Genomic DNA, 17,214 nt, shown 5'->3' with positions numbered 1-17,214 from the left:
TAAAAATGCACAAAAGAGTGCAAAGCAAGATGGCAGCACAGCTGTGTACGACGGTATGTGCAGGTCTTGTGTGGGATTTTCGATGTATATGAGCACGCTGGCGCAGAACACCCGCTGTTAAAGCTGTAGGGCCTTACTCCAAGCAACACCTCATGTACTCAGACTCCTCTCTGTCCCTACTGGAAGAACCCCGTCCAAGGTATGACTTCTTCAACCTGAGGGAATGCTCGAGCCTTACAGTGCGCATCTCAGTCAGGTCGTACCTTAAGTCACACAACCTGTATGGTCATTCAGTTCTTCTCTAGATTAGTTCTCATGTTGTAGGGTCTAATTCACAACATCAGCCACACTTTGTGCAGTTTGGTCTAAGGCTTGCTTCCCGCTGTCAAGGGACTGTATGAACAGTGGGTCCATGAAATGCACCACTAAGTCACTAACCGACAAACAAACATTTCCTGAAATGCACAAAAATCCCTTTCCGGATGCAGAATTCTCACCAGGGATTACACATGAAACCTTCCCCCTCCAAGAGAATACACACCGCTTTTTCTCAGGAGCTCTCCTTTGCGAGAGAGGTCCAGCTTCTCCAGGAAGTGCTCGAAAATCTTCACGTATGGGGCCAAACTGGTCTTCTTATAATCTGAAATAAACAGGAAATCAACAGGCCACCAAAGCAAAAGTAGTGAGAGGGGTGCTACGGTTCAGCAAAACCAGAGAGAAAGCTGGTGATCAAGGAGGACTTGCTATTTCAAGGGGATGCGGGAAAATGGGCAGACACTGGATCGGATGGTTCTGATCAGCTACTAAATTGGTTTGTTTAATTAAGTTTTTTACATTTATAATCCGATACCAACAAACATTTCAGTATACATAACTGCACTATACATTTCATCGTCAATTGAGGAATGTCTAATTCATGGATAAGCAAAAATTATACATTTGAGCAAATGTTTTGTCATTCACACACAAGTTTTTCTACTGTACACAACTGCTGCAAGAACAAGACTGCTTTCTACAGATAAGGGAAGCTGGGTGGAGTGAAACGTTCAATGGATAGGTATCTTGTATGGCTAAACATTAAAATGTTTGTCCCTATCACAATCTTTTTATGTCTGTAGCAGGCCTATCAACATCCAAAAACTGACTAAGGAGGGTAGACCCAACTCTTACTTAATTGAATGTGTGACCTTCCAAATATCACCAGTGAGTGTGCGGGCAGTAGCCTGGTAAATTAGTTCTCTCGTCACATTGCTTGGATATTTTAGTATGGTCCTCACCCACCGGTACCACCTGTGGCCTGCTTCACCATTGGACCCTCATCCCCTAATGAGAGTGGGTGGGCTCTATGTGTTTGTAAGTGAACACTTAAAGAGTGAAGGCAAGGATTTTGTGTGAGTGAGTTAAAATTGCCTCAAAGAATCTACAATAACTTTTAATGGGCAAGGTCTTGTGAAATTAAAATCAGTGGGATGTCATAAGGACACCATGGTCCTTTATATCAAAGAGGCTGACGTGTTTCAGCCTTGTGGCTGCCCCAAAGGGTCAATCGGCTTTCTTCAGGACCAACATATATACTAAATCCCTGCGTGATGTGGTTAAACTTTCTAAACTACTAAGATGCTCTCAGAATAATTTCAAGGAGCTGTAGTCACACTAAAAAGAGGGGGACAAAGTTTTGTTTGACATTAAGGTCTATAAAACAGCCCTACTTGGTGCACAAATTGAAAAATGTCCAGGCACTTACTTCGTGAAGTGATCATGTCCTCCACATGACCTACATGAACCCCTGCATTTTTATAGTACCTCGTGCTTAATGAGATTATAAGAGTTCAGCTGCGAGTATCACGTGACATGTTCCGAAATCACGTGATTGGGTAATAGTACGTGTACCCAACAAAGATTTTAAAATTCTGTTAAATCAAACCTTCTTGTGGCAATCTTGTAAAAAAAAAAAAACAGACTCCCCGCAGGTATTTTTTCTGAAATAGGAACAGCAAATATGACCCGGTTGCCAGAAAAACAGCTTCTGATGCAGAGTGCTCCTCCCTGCACGCTTACTAAACATGTACACAACGTCCACCATCAGTAATGTTATTGTTCATCTATTTTGGACCCTGTCAGTGCACCCAACATTGTGGTGTAGTATTAAACTGGGATGAGTGTTTCACCTACATTTTGCCCAGAATACACTCAGTGTACTGCCAATGATAATTTATAAAGAAGGGCAGGGGGTGGTAAGATGGTCAACACATTACTGACACAGTGCATGTTTGAATTCTATGTACTATATTAGACCAAACACTCAAACTAGCCCAACTTCCATAACATAGGCTCCTCTGACATAAGAGTGAATTATGTTCAGATTCTATGTACTATGTTAGACCAAACACCCAAAATAGCCCACCTTCTATAAAACAGGAATGACCTATACTTATGTGTTAATTGCTGTGGTTGAGAAGACTCCTCTAAAGAGTTTAAATATAGGGATAAATGATCTAGGATACAGACCATTTTTACAAGGTGGTGGCAGAGTGTGATCAGATATTCCACCAAGGGATTTCATCATTGAGGTCCGCAATATAAGTTGACAATTTATGAATCCATAGCTGTTCTTTTTCAAAGAGAATCTTTTCTAGGTTCCTTGTTTTGGCCATTACTTGTTCTAAAACTAACCCCCTGAGATCATTCGCAGTGCGTTTTCTGGTGATAAAATGTTCAGCCATTTTGGTACTAATACGTCTACAGCATATGCTGCTCCTATGTTCGCTGATTCTTGTGCTAACTTTCCTAGCACTCATCCCTATATATTTGAGATTACACAGACAATTGATCAAGTAGATAACTTGTTTGGTTTAGCAGTTTGTGTGTTTTCTGAGTTGCCATGGAGTATGTAGACTACGGTCACTTTCTTTAGTTGGTGTAGTGGAGTGAAATAAGCTGGATTGGCCACAGGGATAGAATCCTGTGACCTGTGGTAAACCGAATGCAGTCTCTATTGTGTGTATATGTTTCGAAATTCGAGTCTCCTGTGCATCAAGTTATCACACAGACTTTTAGCCTTTTTGTGCGAGAACAGGGGGTTGTTCCATTGTCTGGTTTCCTTATGCAGTTATCGGCCAGCTAGGTTTGATTATCTTTTTAATAATGTGATCTGATGCCACGTAATATGTAGTCACACATACAAGGGGAGGATCTGTTTGTTGGCATACTGTGGTCTCTAAAAGTGTGTCTCAATTTTGATTCCTCACTGTCTTCTTAGTTTTTTTGAATGATATGTTCTTGATAATTGTGTTTCCTCAATTTATCTGACAATATCTCAGCCTGTTGCTTGAAATCCTTAAACTGGCTGCATTTCCTCTGAGGACGGAGGAACTGTTCATAAGGGACGAGGATGAAAGCCATGAAATATCAAGAGATTGTTTTTTGCTGTAGGCTTATGGTAGGTATCAGTCTGGAGTTTCCCACCTTCATGAAAAATTGTGACTGCCAGGAGCATCAGTGTATTCTTGTTGAAAGTATGGGTGAACTTCAAATTTGTATCCTGGAGGTTTAGCCAAGAAATGAAGGCCTCTGCTGTTGCTCAATCGCCTTTCCATACTACAAAGAAGTTGTCTATATAGCACTTCCACATAGAAATCTGGATGCAGTAGGGGTTACTCTCATGTAAGATGTGTTTAATTTGTAAGTTTTAGACATACAACCCCGCTATACTTGGAGCAAAGGTGCTCCCCTTTGAAGTTCCATGGGTATGGCGGAACAATGTACCGTCAAATTAAACAAAAATAATCTGTAAGAGCCAACCTTTTACATTCCATGACAAATTCTCTTGGGTTCATACGAGTCCAATCTTCTTGTACAATCTCCCTTAAAACTTCCAGTGTGTTATTTTCAGGAGCGTCCCACAAGTGTTTGCATGTTTTTACTGCACCTTAAGAGGGGCTTTGTGTCTAAAAGATAGGATAGCTAAGATTATTTTCATGTTTACAACGTATTCTCTTTCAGTCATGGCCATACCAAGATGAGTGTCCTGCATAGGGTCTGTATTATTTGTGTGCATGCTTCCTTACTATTATGAGAGCATCTTAGTTGGTTAGAAATTTAAATCATATCAGAGAGGGATTTAGAATATATGTTGGTCCTGAAGAAAGCCGATTGACCCTTTGGGGCAGCCACAAGGCTGAAACATGTCGAAATTTTTGATGCAAAGGACAATTGTGTCCTTATAACATCCCACTGATTTTAATTTCACAAGACCTTGCCCATTAAAAGTTATTGTAGGTTCTTTGAGGCAATTTTAACTCACACACACAAATCCCTTGCATTCACTCTTTAAGTGTTCACTTACAAACACATAGAGCCCCCCCACTTGCATTAGGTGATGTGGGTGAGGATCCAATGATGAAGCAGGCCACAGGTGGTACCGGTGGGTAAGGACCCTACTAATATATCCAAGCATTGTGATGCGTGCACTAATTCACCAGAGACACTCACTGGTGATATTTGGAAAGTCACGCATTCAATCAAGTAAGAGAGTTGGGTCCAACCTTCATAGTATATGTTTTTGGATTACAGTTTTAGAAGCAGAGGGTCCACCCTATTACAACTTTATTCAAACCAAACAACAGGCTATTTATCAAAGTGTTTATTTGCACAAGATGTACCTCTCGTATGACGTTTAACCTCCGACTCGCCCTCATTCACAGCTTCATCCACTTCCATGTCTTCCTCCTTCTCGCCTTCCTCATCCTTCTTAAGCACAGTGTCCAGCTCTTGGCATATCTGACTGAAAGGCAATAAATAATGCATTTGTAAAACATGCAGCAGGTTGGTCTGCTCTCTTGCCCTGTTTCCCATGGGGGGGGGGGGGAAATAAACTCTACTCACTGAGCTGCAATGCTCCATTTGGTCCCCTGCCTATGTGTCTCACCATTGGACATTTTCACAACCACAAGTAACTTAATGAGAATTGAGTCACTGGGCAGTTCGAAAATGCAATAAAACCCAGTCCTGAAACTCTGATGGGTATGTTCTCACAATTGCTGAAGGAGTTGTATTAAAAAAAAAAAAAAAAAAAAAAAAAAAAAAAAAAAGCAGTGCAAGCACTATATAAAAAAAAAAGAAACAAATAATATAACAGAGCATGCTCTCCCTACAAGCATACCAACGCAATTGGAAAATAGAACAACAGTTGAACAAAGTTCTGAGCTGAACACATCACCTAACCTAACCCAATTTGTCGCTCATGTTAAAACTGTCCCAAAAAAAGATAAGCACGCATTTGTGGGAGTCTGAGATCAAAGAATTTATCAGCAGACAGACCAATTTGGTTTGTAGGCATTATGAGGACTCTTGATCATTCACACTCAGAGGATCTATTACCTATCAATAAAGCATGTGGCCTCCATTTTCCCTGCAGCACCCATATGGATTTAATTTTCATTGTATCGTCCTTTAGGGACAGTGGGTGCTCGGAACAAAAAATATTTTCTTTGTATACGTCGCCTACTTGTACGATGTCTACATTTTTACTTTCGTACAAACAGTCCAAGTCACTCCACTTTCTGTAACTGAACCATTAGCTGCAAGAATGACTATGAAACAATGACTTGCCCCTCAATAAAATTTCCTACACAACGTGGTTTCCAGCTAGGCTGAAGGAAATTACAGTATCCCTAGCATATGGCAGGGCATTCCGAGACAACTACTCCAGGTGGTGAGAACTGTAATCAGTCGAGAAGCTCTGCCCTCCTTGTGCACTAACACAATGAGCATTTGTAAGACTTTTGTCCATTTGCATAAGTCTCATTAATGAAAGGGGGGTGCCCACAAGCCCAACATGTTCTTTCTATGTGTATGATTCCCAGTTATTTAGTTTACCGGACATACAGTTTTGCTTCCCAACAATTTATTTCCAGCACATATGCATAAAGCATTTGTATGTGGAGATCTAGCTGTCGAATGGAATGTTTGGACACTCACATTTAGTAGTTTTCTGCACTCTCAGTTCCTTTTAATTTCTGCCAACAGCCAAGTTATTAGGGTTCATTTTTGACAGCTAATCAGAGCGGTAATTCCTTTAATTTCCCCAACTACCAAATCACAGCCTGAAGAATGAAGGTGCTTTATTCAGCAAATCAATATTAAGAGAGACAGGCTGAGTGCGGAAGAGATTAATAAAAATTAGAGACTCAAATAAAAGGGGCATTCTGCGGTTCCTTTTGTCACGACATTGCATGTTCATTGCTGCCTAAAATTTGACTGGATTCGCCAACTACAGTGCACTCCATCTTTTAAATAAATACATTAATTTAAAAACAAACAAACAAAAAAAGGGAGGTTGGGGCATGATGCAGGGAACAGGCAAGGCCATAAACTGACAGTTTCACTGGGTAAGGAGTGGAGCCCAGAGAGTGCCCAAGAGAGAGTCCTCCTTCCACATGCGTCAGGCGAGGCCCACCTGATCGTCGGAACTGCAAAGGGATCGAACTGATCCAGCATCTTTAGGTCAATTGGCACAGAGATGCGACCTACGGAGCGAGAAAATGGAACAATGTTTGAGCAAAGGACGTCTTCTACATGGAGAAGCAAGTAGGTTCATAATTAAACAAGCAGGGGCTAGGAAAATACATTAAACTTTGGAGGGGCCACCTAGAACATTCTCTATAGGGTAAAAAAAACAAACAAAAATTCATTTCTGTGCGTACAACACGATCACGTAAGGAATGTCACTTTTAGAGAAATTAGAAAATAAATAATTATTTGGCACCAACACATCTTTCAACTTCTATACAGTGGGAACAAGGCAGTGCATGTAAGGCAACACAAGAAATACAATGGGAAGTTTTAATGCAAAGGGCTCCGTGTTGATCTGGAGAAGAGTCCGCGGCATAGCACTAGGATCGTGATATCTGTAGCGCTCAGGGGTAAGTAAACTTTACACTCAGAACGTTAGGCGATGGGTTAGGTCATGTACCTGTTTTCGGGTGGACACTGAAGGGACTCTTTAGTAAGTGGTTCACTCCTTTGCTGACATTGACATCCAAACGAGGGTAGCAGTATTGCAGCATGACTTCCTCATCTGCACGTGTTCCTTTCTTCAACTCCGCCTGCGTCCACCGAAAAAAAAAAAAAAAAAAGACACAAATAAAAACGTGCGTTAACCTTTCCTCAAGATGGCGGCTCTGAGATCTGTGAAGGCACTTCTGAAAGATTAAACCTATAGATGCCTCGTTTGAAGCTATTGACGCCCTTTGTACCTGGCAGGGAGACTTACAACTTGTGCCTCAAACACAGGCACTCCGTGCTCCATAATCCGTGCAAACGGTGCTCTAAGAATTATTGATAAACGCTCTGCTTCCCATCGCCCGTTTATGAGACTAGCTTGCGCCCATCAAGGACAGTGTTATTTCAGAGGGTGGACACTAGACAGCCTGGACCATTATGGAGGTATTTAAAATAACTTGTCAACTGAGCAATACACGGAGTCCATTTTCCGAACTAAACTCTACCTAAACTACAGCTCCTAAAAGTTGTAGGAACGATGCTGCTTACTGAGCAGTGTAGGTAAAACTCGCACCCCAAATCAATTACTGGTAGTTTAACCTGTTCGTAGCAGAGCATGCACTTTGTAAAATTTAACAGATTTTCACTCAGGAATATTTAGCATTATGTTCTGTAGTCTCTCTCTCCTTATTTCGGTCCTGGCTCTATTCCTGACCTATCGCATTTTTGCACTTCACATCTCTTTTCTCAGGGTCCAGCTACAAAGCGAAAAATACAATAATTGAGAAAAAAAATGGATTTTCAACAAATCCTCACATTATTTTCATCCAAACGTGATAAAGAAAGATCTTCAATTAGCACAGTGGTCATTGTAGGCTTGGCTGATTTGCGAAAAGGACAGCGCAGTTTCTCACCCTGGATTTCCTAACTGCTTTCTTCAGTTGCTCCCACCGCTGGCAAGAATTACGCGCTTTGTTAAATTCTAGTTCCAAGTCCTCACGAACTAGTGCATTGGTGTCAAGGAGCCACAAGAAAATATGACACTATTGGCCAAAACACACAACTTGGTTCAATTTAAGAACAAACTGTAAATGTGCATAATGAAGTGATATGGAAATGTCCTCCTTGTAACTTTGAAACATCGTGCATCCTACCAAGCTCTCCAGTGTTTATCACGTATACCTGTTACAGTTCCCACAAGACACTCCACTTACAGACCGTCCATGAAATATCCCTGGCAAACATTACCTTGGTGAGAAAGAGAAATCAGTTGGATTACAACAAAATATTGTGCCTCAAATTTTGAAATGGATACCACTGAATGAGCTCTTCCCAACTCCGTTCTCTGCACCAGTCCCCCCCCCCTTACAGTGAAGTCAAACGGCAACAGGACCAGCATTATTCATTCATGCACTCATTCATTTGTATCAATCACATGCAGTTTCGGAAACTAGCATGGCTTATCATCCGCACCCTAAAAATACTTTAAGAGTAAGGCAAGAAGGGTTAGCAGGCATAATGTGCATCAGGCCTAGTTAATGTCTATATCAAAGTTACATTTTCAGATGTTATTTGCAACCCTTGGGAGATGTGGGGCGAGCCTTATTATCTTTGTTTAATGGTGGTAGTGTCTGCTCACTTAATGTCTGGGGTCCAGGAGATGCATCACTCTGAATGCTCAAACCTGTATTTTAGTGGCTGCATAGTGACACTCAGAAACTAGGCCGTCACTCCATGGATTTGCTTTCTAAAAGCCCTCACCTAGGTTCAGGGACTGCATATAAACAACAAGCATTTGCAATGCAATAGGGTCCAGCATTTCTCTGAGTTAGAGCTATTAGCAGTTGTAAACTCGCATCCGGATTTTTCTTGCCACATAAAATGGAAAAAAACAGCACGATCGTGCTGCTATATTCATAGTGAAACCTATCGGCAAAAGTGCAATTATCTACATAACCTGCAAAAGTGCAATTTTCTATGTAACAAGGTCGATGTTATGGAAAGCCCTCGACTTCTGCCAAGTGAGTTCGCGCTGCGAATAAAGATAAAAAGTAGCCCACAAACCGGATGGGAAACAGCAAGCCTTGCATGTTTTCAGTACTTGGTCGCTGCGCTCGAGGAGGTCTAACCACCAGAAAAGGCATGACGTATGCGTGCCTTCCACTAATGTAAGCAAGCAGATTTTAACAGGCAGGCCCACGAACCAATGAAAGACACTGACGTGACATGGAAGCGTCTCACAAGTGAAATACAAGCGCATGCGACGCAGGCTCAACCCTAAAAAGGAGTGCCATAGCATAGCAATATGCATCCAAGAAAGCAAGTGCTTGCTTGTAGATCCTTCAATCCACAGGTTTGAATCCAAGGGTAAACCAAAAAACTATGACTGCATATCTAGAGGGGAATCAAAAAGTCACAAACCATGTATATAAAAAAATTAAAAAAAACACACATCTTTGCAACGGAGAAGCACAAAGAAGGATATCGTCAGGGAGCAGCGCCAAGACTTTGACCCATGATTCCTTGCTTCCCAAAATGTCTTGATCTTGCAAGGCATATTTCTCAAAGTATCTTTGTACCACTTTTAACGACTCACTGCAGAAAAGACAAAAAAAAAATACAAATTATGCATGAACCTATTAGAGTCAAAAAGACAAACACCACTAATCCAGAAAACATTCACACATCTCCCCGGAATATTTTAGTACCAGCCACAAAACTAGATGTTTTTAGTCAACCAATTTTCTGACTTGCAGTTAGTTGACAAAGTGAACACAGAACCATAGTGCTGAGATTCTGATGCTGCAATGTTTTTTGCATAACAACGAAACTGAAGATTTTAGAAAAAAAAGGTTTCTAGCTGAAAAGTCCCACACATTATACCTTGCAGCAGTAAACCGTTTACAAAGCTTAACTGGTCAGAATTTAGATGTTGACTTGCTGTAGAAGGGTACCACGGAGGTGAAACTTTTCCTGCACATTGTAGTAAAATTGTAATATAGTGAAATACTGTTATGGAACGCACTATGCCGCAATTTACCTTTACCTTCGGCAACATTTTGGCAACTATGCAATATAATCTGGTCCTTAAATGCTGCATAACTCCACTGAGCTCGAATATAGGTCTGTGAACCATGGTTTCTCTATAAACAGAAGAAACTGGCCTCACCTGATGAAGGGATGAATAATGTCAGAAAGATGAACCTTCTTTACAGTCTCCTGCCCACCCTGAAAAGAAAGTGGACATTTCGTAAGGAGACACCAAAAAGTCACCATGTTCAGCAAAATGCAGGGTGGTTCATCTATCAGCAGGAAAAAACAATGACATCTTGGTTGCATAAACGGTTTTGATTAATGTTGTTGGTGCTTCTCCATTCCTAAAGGCTGCTCTAACAAGGTCAATGATAGTTACTCATTTAAAAAGTTTACATTTTCGATAACAATGTACATCCCCTTTGTAAATATTAACATAATAACCTAACTAAAATACCTTTGGAATCTGCAAGTGATAATATGGTGAAGATGGGGAGACTGGGAGTGACCATGATTGCCACTCTCCCCTTCGTGCTCTCGCTACTGCCCCCGATGCAGAGTCGGGAGTGGTCTTCTGCAAGCTATTAGAAGCTGTGCTCTGTGGCAGCCAAGCTAGGAGGGGCAGGAGATCCTCTTCCTTCTGGAGAAGATTCCAAGATGATGGGCTGTCAGTGATTGGTGCACTGAGGCTTTAGAGCTGCCTACGGTGAGCAAAATTACTATGTAGCAGATGGGTCCTCTGGTGAACCAAGGTGGAGAGGAGCTTAACGAGGTCCTCGCAGTCTGATGACTGAAGGATCCTTTTAGTGGTTGTACGGACTGGTGCAGTTAGGGACCCCAAGGAGAAGGACTAGCTCATGAGATTAGCAGCAATGATACTTGCAAGGTGACAGGGACTGGCACAGTGGAGGAGAAACACGTCTGGCAAGCATCTAAAAAGACAAACAATATTTTTTCCCACCCCATCACACGAAGGTGGACGCGACGGACGAGGGCAGAAGCAACCCAGCTATTAGAGTTAATGAGAGGCCACACGAAGACGATGGCTTCAATGGGAAACATTCTTGTTCAACAGGGTAAAGTGGAAAAAAGTGGTGATGTGATGAAGTAAAGGCTGGAGAAAAATTTGAAGACACAACTACTGGAGTTGAACTGGCTAGGACGGCGGCATATACCCCTACTAAATGAACCCTGTATTGAGCCAGATGATCTAGCAAATCAGAGACCCACCTCAGGCCTTCCCTGTGTTGCAAAACTGCTCAAAACGGTCATCAATCACCAAATATCCTTACACCTGGGATCTAAAGACTTGCCAAGTGATTTTCAGTCATGATGCAGATCTCAAAGGAGCACAAAAACTACTCTATTAAACATTAGGGAAGACCTTCTAACAGTATTACTTTTGTGCACTCATCCTCCTTGAGCTCTTGGCCCCTTGTGACATCACTGACCACCTTGACCTCATCAAGAGACTGCATTGGTTTACTTCCTGCAAGACTGCATTCACTAGGTCATGTTACAGTCCCTCGTCTTCAATACAGCAGGCATCAATGGCAGCATCCCTCCAGGCTCTACCATTTCTCCACTCCTTTTCAATGTTTACATGCGCCCCTTGCTGTCATTGTAGGTGATTACAAGTAAGGATATCACATGTATGCTCAAGATACACCATTCCATCTCAAGCTCAACCTTCGAAACATTCTGCCTTGTACATAAGTCACCCCACGACCATTCACTAAATTAAACTTCCAAATAAAAGCTTCTGGTTTATATGAGACAAACAGATCGGCCAAAAAGTGCAGACTGCGGATCCAGGACTACAGATATGGGAAAATTATGGTCACTGTCCCGCCCTTTGGATTTCTTCCTGTGAAATTTCGTACCCCTTTATTTGAGCATGGAAGCAGGCTATCTCAGAATCAGAAGATCTTCAAAAGTCCCAAACATTCACCCAGGCATCTGGATGTTCACTCTAAAACCAAGTTAGCCATCCACTTACGAACCCAAAGTCCTTCACAGTCAGATGCTTAAGACTGGCTTTGTTTCTCCTTTCTGGCACTCAGGTCACAGACTCCTCAAGGCTTTAAAATTCCTTTGTATCTCTTTGGTCAATGAGAAATTTTGACTCTGATCTCTTTGCAAATGATCCAACTGGTTCTCCACCTCCGGGTTCACACACTATATTTCCTTTGTTATTTGTTCCTAAAGTGCTCTGAAGATGCATCTGGGTGGCTGGTAACACTTAACAAAAATTCCAACTAAAATGAAAAATAAAATGTTCAGCTTGGCACAGGGACTCTTGCAATACTGCAAAGTGGCTTTATTTTTTATTGGCTCCCTGAGAGCCAGGCTGAGATGAGCCTTAATAAAAGAAAATTGAGAAAAAACAACTGTAAACTGTTGGTCTGGTCCCAAATCATTTGTACAACAATTTAACTTAAAAAGATAAGATTAAGGAACAATAAAACATTCAGCTATATAGATCTTCCAACCACCTATAAGTGATAAGTTCTTCTACCAACTGAATCAAAGGTGGAGGCAAATCAAAGTTTTGGTACTAATGTTACTACTAACTTCACCTTTCGCATATTTTTGTAGCCCACTAGCTATCCCCGGACACAATATTTTCAAGCGTGCAAGAACCAAAGCCGGGCTGAAAGAGCAGATGACAAAAAGTATTACGAAAACAAGTGAGATTCAAGTACCTTGGTGGGAAAGTGTGCCAAAACAGACTAGCCTAAGACGCCACAAGCCTTTGGCATCCTTGAATGGATAACGTGAAAGAAGAAGTTTCCAAAGGATGCAAGTCTTCACTCGTAAGCCACCAAAGCTAATAATGTTAAACTGCTTTAATACAGCACTCCAAATTCCCAAGGGTAAAAGGGTACCATCAAATAGCCAATCCTCTTCAGTTAGATTAGGAGAAACCCACAAAAAGAGTGACTGGAGAGGACTAGCATCTCTGAAAACCTGTGACGACAGCAATCTAGAAGAAGATTCTTGCAGGGAGTGGAAGCCAATGAATATTATTCAAAGCAAATGAGACTGACTTCTTCAGGCCAAGCACAAAGTATTCGAGACATCACTATTTTAGACAGCTACAGTAATCTTTTGAGAATGGAGACCTGTATTGTTTTTTTGACCTTGAGGAGGCATAATAGGTTAGAATTTGGATTTGTGAAGGACCTTCTATTTTACTACTGTGCATATCTGCGGAGGCTTAATTTTGTCAGCATGATCAAAAATCACAAAAAAATTCTTCAGTTTGCAACATCTTCCATTTCTTCGCCAATAATCAAAGGAGGATGAATCTTGAATAAACAGCCATTCTTAAATACAGAAAAGGATGAACTCTACCAGCCAGCAAGGTAAAATAAACTGGTTGCTATCCATTCAGTTACTCGTTAAAAAAAAAAAAAAAAAAAAAAAAAAAAGCATCCTAGCGCCATGATGCTTTGGGGGTAATGGTGAGATTCAGAAGTAAATTAAGAGGTTGGCAATGTCCACGATCGGAAGAGGCCGTAAAGAACAGTTGCTTATTATTCACACAGGACACACTATAAATAGGGAAGCATCTATCAGACCAAAGCAGGTGAAAGGGCCGAACCACAGAGACATCAAATCATCTTAACAATGGGAGACAAAACGGACATAAATGAACAATAGCGGATATCGGAGCGGAACCACAAAATAGCGAATCCAGAGCACACTGGCGTTTTCAGTATTCTTGTTGGGTGTCTGAAACTGGTTGATGCCAGTTAACAGGTTACCAAACACATGCAGCCACAGCCTCCATTCCCCCCTCTGCCCTATTGCCGCCTTTCTCACCCTCACCCAAGGGACCTCAATGCGCCCCCCTCCTCTACACAGCCTGATTCAAAGTGTTGGATCTTATCAGGGAAGGAATGAGGTCTGCAAAGTAGGATGTTTGTAAAGGAGAGCCACGATGCACACTATGGGCAACTCCCAAAACAAACAAAGAAGGCACACATCAGCTACTTCGGCTGCCTCAGAGGATAACTTGTGACTTACCACAAAAGAAGCAACAAATGATAAGTGTTGTGACATCACCTACGAGCATCCAGCAGAATAGGGCGCTCAACACTAACGCAGGATTTTGAAGAGATAGCTTAGAATTTAGTGTTCACGGGAAAAAAAAAAAAAAACACACCAGTTACCGCACAGCGAACGTGACGCAATGGTGGCTAAAAGTTGAATAGAGCATGAAATCAGAACATTCATTTTGCAGTAATTATAGGCAATGCTGCTGCACAACAACCGGCTAGTGCCACAACACCGCAAGTGTCAGCAGCTAGCTAGGTAGTAATGCTTCTGAGCCCCGGGCAGGCAAAAGGCAGTACCAATATGCATAGCAACACTTTCTCCTCTCTAAAGATGCTCAATGATACAAGGTAGAGAGAACAAACCTTCACGAGACTGAGATACTCGGCGACTGTCGATCGGGCAGCCTGGGATAGCTTCCGTGCTGAATCGTCGCACACCCAGCAATGGACGCCTCTCCTTCCAGAGTACACCCACAGCCGGTGCTCAAACCCAAAGTCCTCTGAGAAGCAAAACAAGAAGCGTGTCGGAATTTGTATTCTCCCTTACTCAAGGACAGTGCGAACTAAAGTCAGTGGGAAAAATTCCCTTAGTTCCAGCACCAGCGATTTCAAACAAAAGTTCATTCATTTCGCCATAAATCATTACCTATTCTGGCAATCTATGGTCACGTGAGAGCAGGGTGACAATTCCAGGGGCCGCACGTGATCATGGTGACTGGGAGCATTCTTAAATAGAGACATCTACAAGCTGCCTGCGAAGCGCAAGAACAAAGGCTAACTGGGGGTACATGATACAGAAAACACGGACTGGACACGCTCCACTGCTCCAAGTACCTGACAGTGCAATAAGAAATTGCTCTCTAAAAGCTTACCTTCCAAGGCTCTATCGAGGATGTGAACGGCAACTGTCATCAGTGTCCAGCACTTGTGACAGATGTCTGCTGAACTGAAAGAACATGGAGAGAAGCAGTGTTATAACGACAGCCAAGCCCTGTTGCCAGCTCTGTATTAAAACATTTTGACATCACATAACTACGAGCTCATACGGGCTGCCGATTGCAGCCAGGCAGGTTACAAATTAAACAAAACGCGAATGCAGTCATACCTACAGCAGCTTCGAACATCGTCATAGTCGGTCATATCAATGTCAAACACCAGCTCCTTCTCCTGGGCCTGAAAAGCACCGGACTTCACTGTATTATGTTGGCTCGGCTGCAGAGAGAGCAAGACGAGAGGGTCATGTAGATACGTCTGCGGTACTTTAGATACCATTAGGACTATGTAAGCAATGCCTCGTATGCAGTAGGAGTTCAGGTTTTAGCAGTGTTCACATTTGCCCGCCAACATGGCCACGAGTTTCATTTTTTGCTGGGATGTAACCGACAACGGCCCCTCTCTGTTGAAGGGTTTGTCATCCTTTAAAAGAATGCTTCTCCCCCAATTCTGGGCGTTCACAGAAGGCCAGCAGATTTTAGTGTCCGTTCTTCATGGGAAATACAGTATTATTACTAGAGACCATGTGCAATTGGATGTTAGCCTGTTCTAAAAGCTATAAACAATGTGTTCATTTATTTGAATTTTTATGTACCTCCCAATTGTACTTTGCTGATGAACTGAAAAGTTTGGATTATGATCCGTCGAACTTGTGTTGCTGTTTTCCATCGGCACTATTCATCTTTGCAGGTGATTTTAATTTGAAAATACTGTTCTCTATGTTTGATATATTTTTGGAACAAAGGCGAGGTTATGAGATTACTTAAGTGATGTGCCTATCTGGTAAAAGCCCTGGTATATCTAACAAAGTACCAGCAACCTTAGTGCAACACAATTTATTTACTCTTAAGGGGAAACTTCAAAGTGATAGTCCAAAAACGGCTACTTTTAGACAGTATAAAAATTCCTATAGATTATTCATTTATCCTTTAGTGCAGTTTGGAGTAATACATTATTTGAAGTTTCTCGATTTGGGAGCAAATCATTTAGCTATGGAGATAGCTCTCAAAAGAAAAATAAGAATATATCGGAGCCAGGATTGGAATTAGACCTAATTTACAATCACAGAATTAGAGTTTCATTTATTGAAGAGATTCTCCAAGAAATATTGAAAATAACATTAGTCAGGAATGTCTTAGATATTATGATAATGGCACTGAATGGTCTAATCAACTAGTAAAAATAGTTTTGAAAATCTAGAAAGAGAAATACAACTCCTTGTGTATTTTTGATTCTAATAAAAACAGTACAAAGGAGTGGTTTAAGCAAGAGTGTTAAGATCTAAGGAGGGTGTTAAACAGAGTTGTAGAATGATTAATAGTAGACGGGCAAGGATACACGAGAATTGATTTTTATAGGTCAAATTAAAGTAAAATGCAGGACGTGATACTACAGGGTAATTTTAAAGCTTACTGGGGGATGGTAAATACTGAATTTACAATATCCTAACATTTCTTAACACACACATCTCTGAAAGCCAGTAGGTTGAATTAATTTAAAATCTTTACAAAAGTACAGCCTCAAATACCACCACTGGGTTTACAGTGGATTGTATAAAGAGCAACCAATTAATGGTAATTCCAGAAATTGGGGTAATTTCTCAAACAATTACATGAAATTCCAGAGAGCAATGGGATCATGTAGTTTGCCAGCAGTACTGTTTAAGAGTGACCCTCTTTGGTGGGGAGAAGTCTTCAGTCCTTTCGTTAAATGGGTTACTTCTTCAGGGAGAATTCCTGAATCATGGCGAGGAGAAATTATAAATCCCATACACAAGAAGGTTTCTTATAATGAACCTTCCAATTATAGAGTGATTTCCCTCTTGGAAATCACCTCTAAGATTTACGCTCACATTTGCTGAAATGAATTGAGACGTGGATGTTTGGATCTGGTTGTTATTCCAAAAGAGCAGGGTTGGGGTGAAGGAGAGGGGTTAGGTCAAAGCATTTGACGATCAATCATTTCTTGGTACTCTGGTCTGCAGCAAGAGGTCAACAGCAAATATGGATAAACTTTGCTGTTGATTTGTTGCATTTTGGGCTGCTTTTCACTGGGTTGACCATTGTACCCCTCTGGGAAAAACTAAAGAGATGGAATATACCTCATGACGAGTTGACCATGA

At 41.5% G+C, this 17,214-nt stretch overlaps 1 protein-coding gene across 1 annotated transcript in view; it reads right to left on the bottom strand.

Moving 5' to 3' along the window:
- The window catches only part of PRIM1 (DNA primase subunit 1), a 36,940-nt gene that overhangs the window by 857 nt on the left and 18,869 nt on the right, over positions 1 to 17,214 (bottom strand). Inside the window, exons 3-12 of the mRNA XM_069230722.1 lie at positions 15,205 to 15,311; positions 14,972 to 15,045; positions 14,463 to 14,599; positions 10,172 to 10,230; positions 9,488 to 9,597; positions 7,917 to 8,008; positions 6,974 to 7,106; positions 6,458 to 6,527; positions 4,662 to 4,783; positions 542 to 640 (exon numbers count right to left, since the gene is read on the bottom strand). Of these exons, the coding sequence (XP_069086823.1) occupies positions 542 to 640; positions 4,662 to 4,783; positions 6,458 to 6,527; positions 6,974 to 7,106; positions 7,917 to 8,008; positions 9,488 to 9,597; positions 10,172 to 10,230; positions 14,463 to 14,599; positions 14,972 to 15,045; positions 15,205 to 15,311 (1,003 nt within the window). The remainder of the gene's footprint in view (positions 1 to 541; positions 641 to 4,661; positions 4,784 to 6,457; positions 6,528 to 6,973; positions 7,107 to 7,916; positions 8,009 to 9,487; positions 9,598 to 10,171; positions 10,231 to 14,462; positions 14,600 to 14,971; positions 15,046 to 15,204; positions 15,312 to 17,214) is intronic.

This window comes from Pleurodeles waltl, chromosome 4_2 (assembly GCF_031143425.1).
Source record: "Pleurodeles waltl isolate 20211129_DDA chromosome 4_2, aPleWal1.hap1.20221129, whole genome shotgun sequence".
NCBI classification, from domain to species: domain Eukaryota; kingdom Metazoa; phylum Chordata; class Amphibia; order Caudata; family Salamandridae; genus Pleurodeles; species Pleurodeles waltl.
The sequence above is the reverse complement of the archived record's forward strand: the minus strand, read 5'-3'. Positions and strand labels throughout refer to the sequence as shown.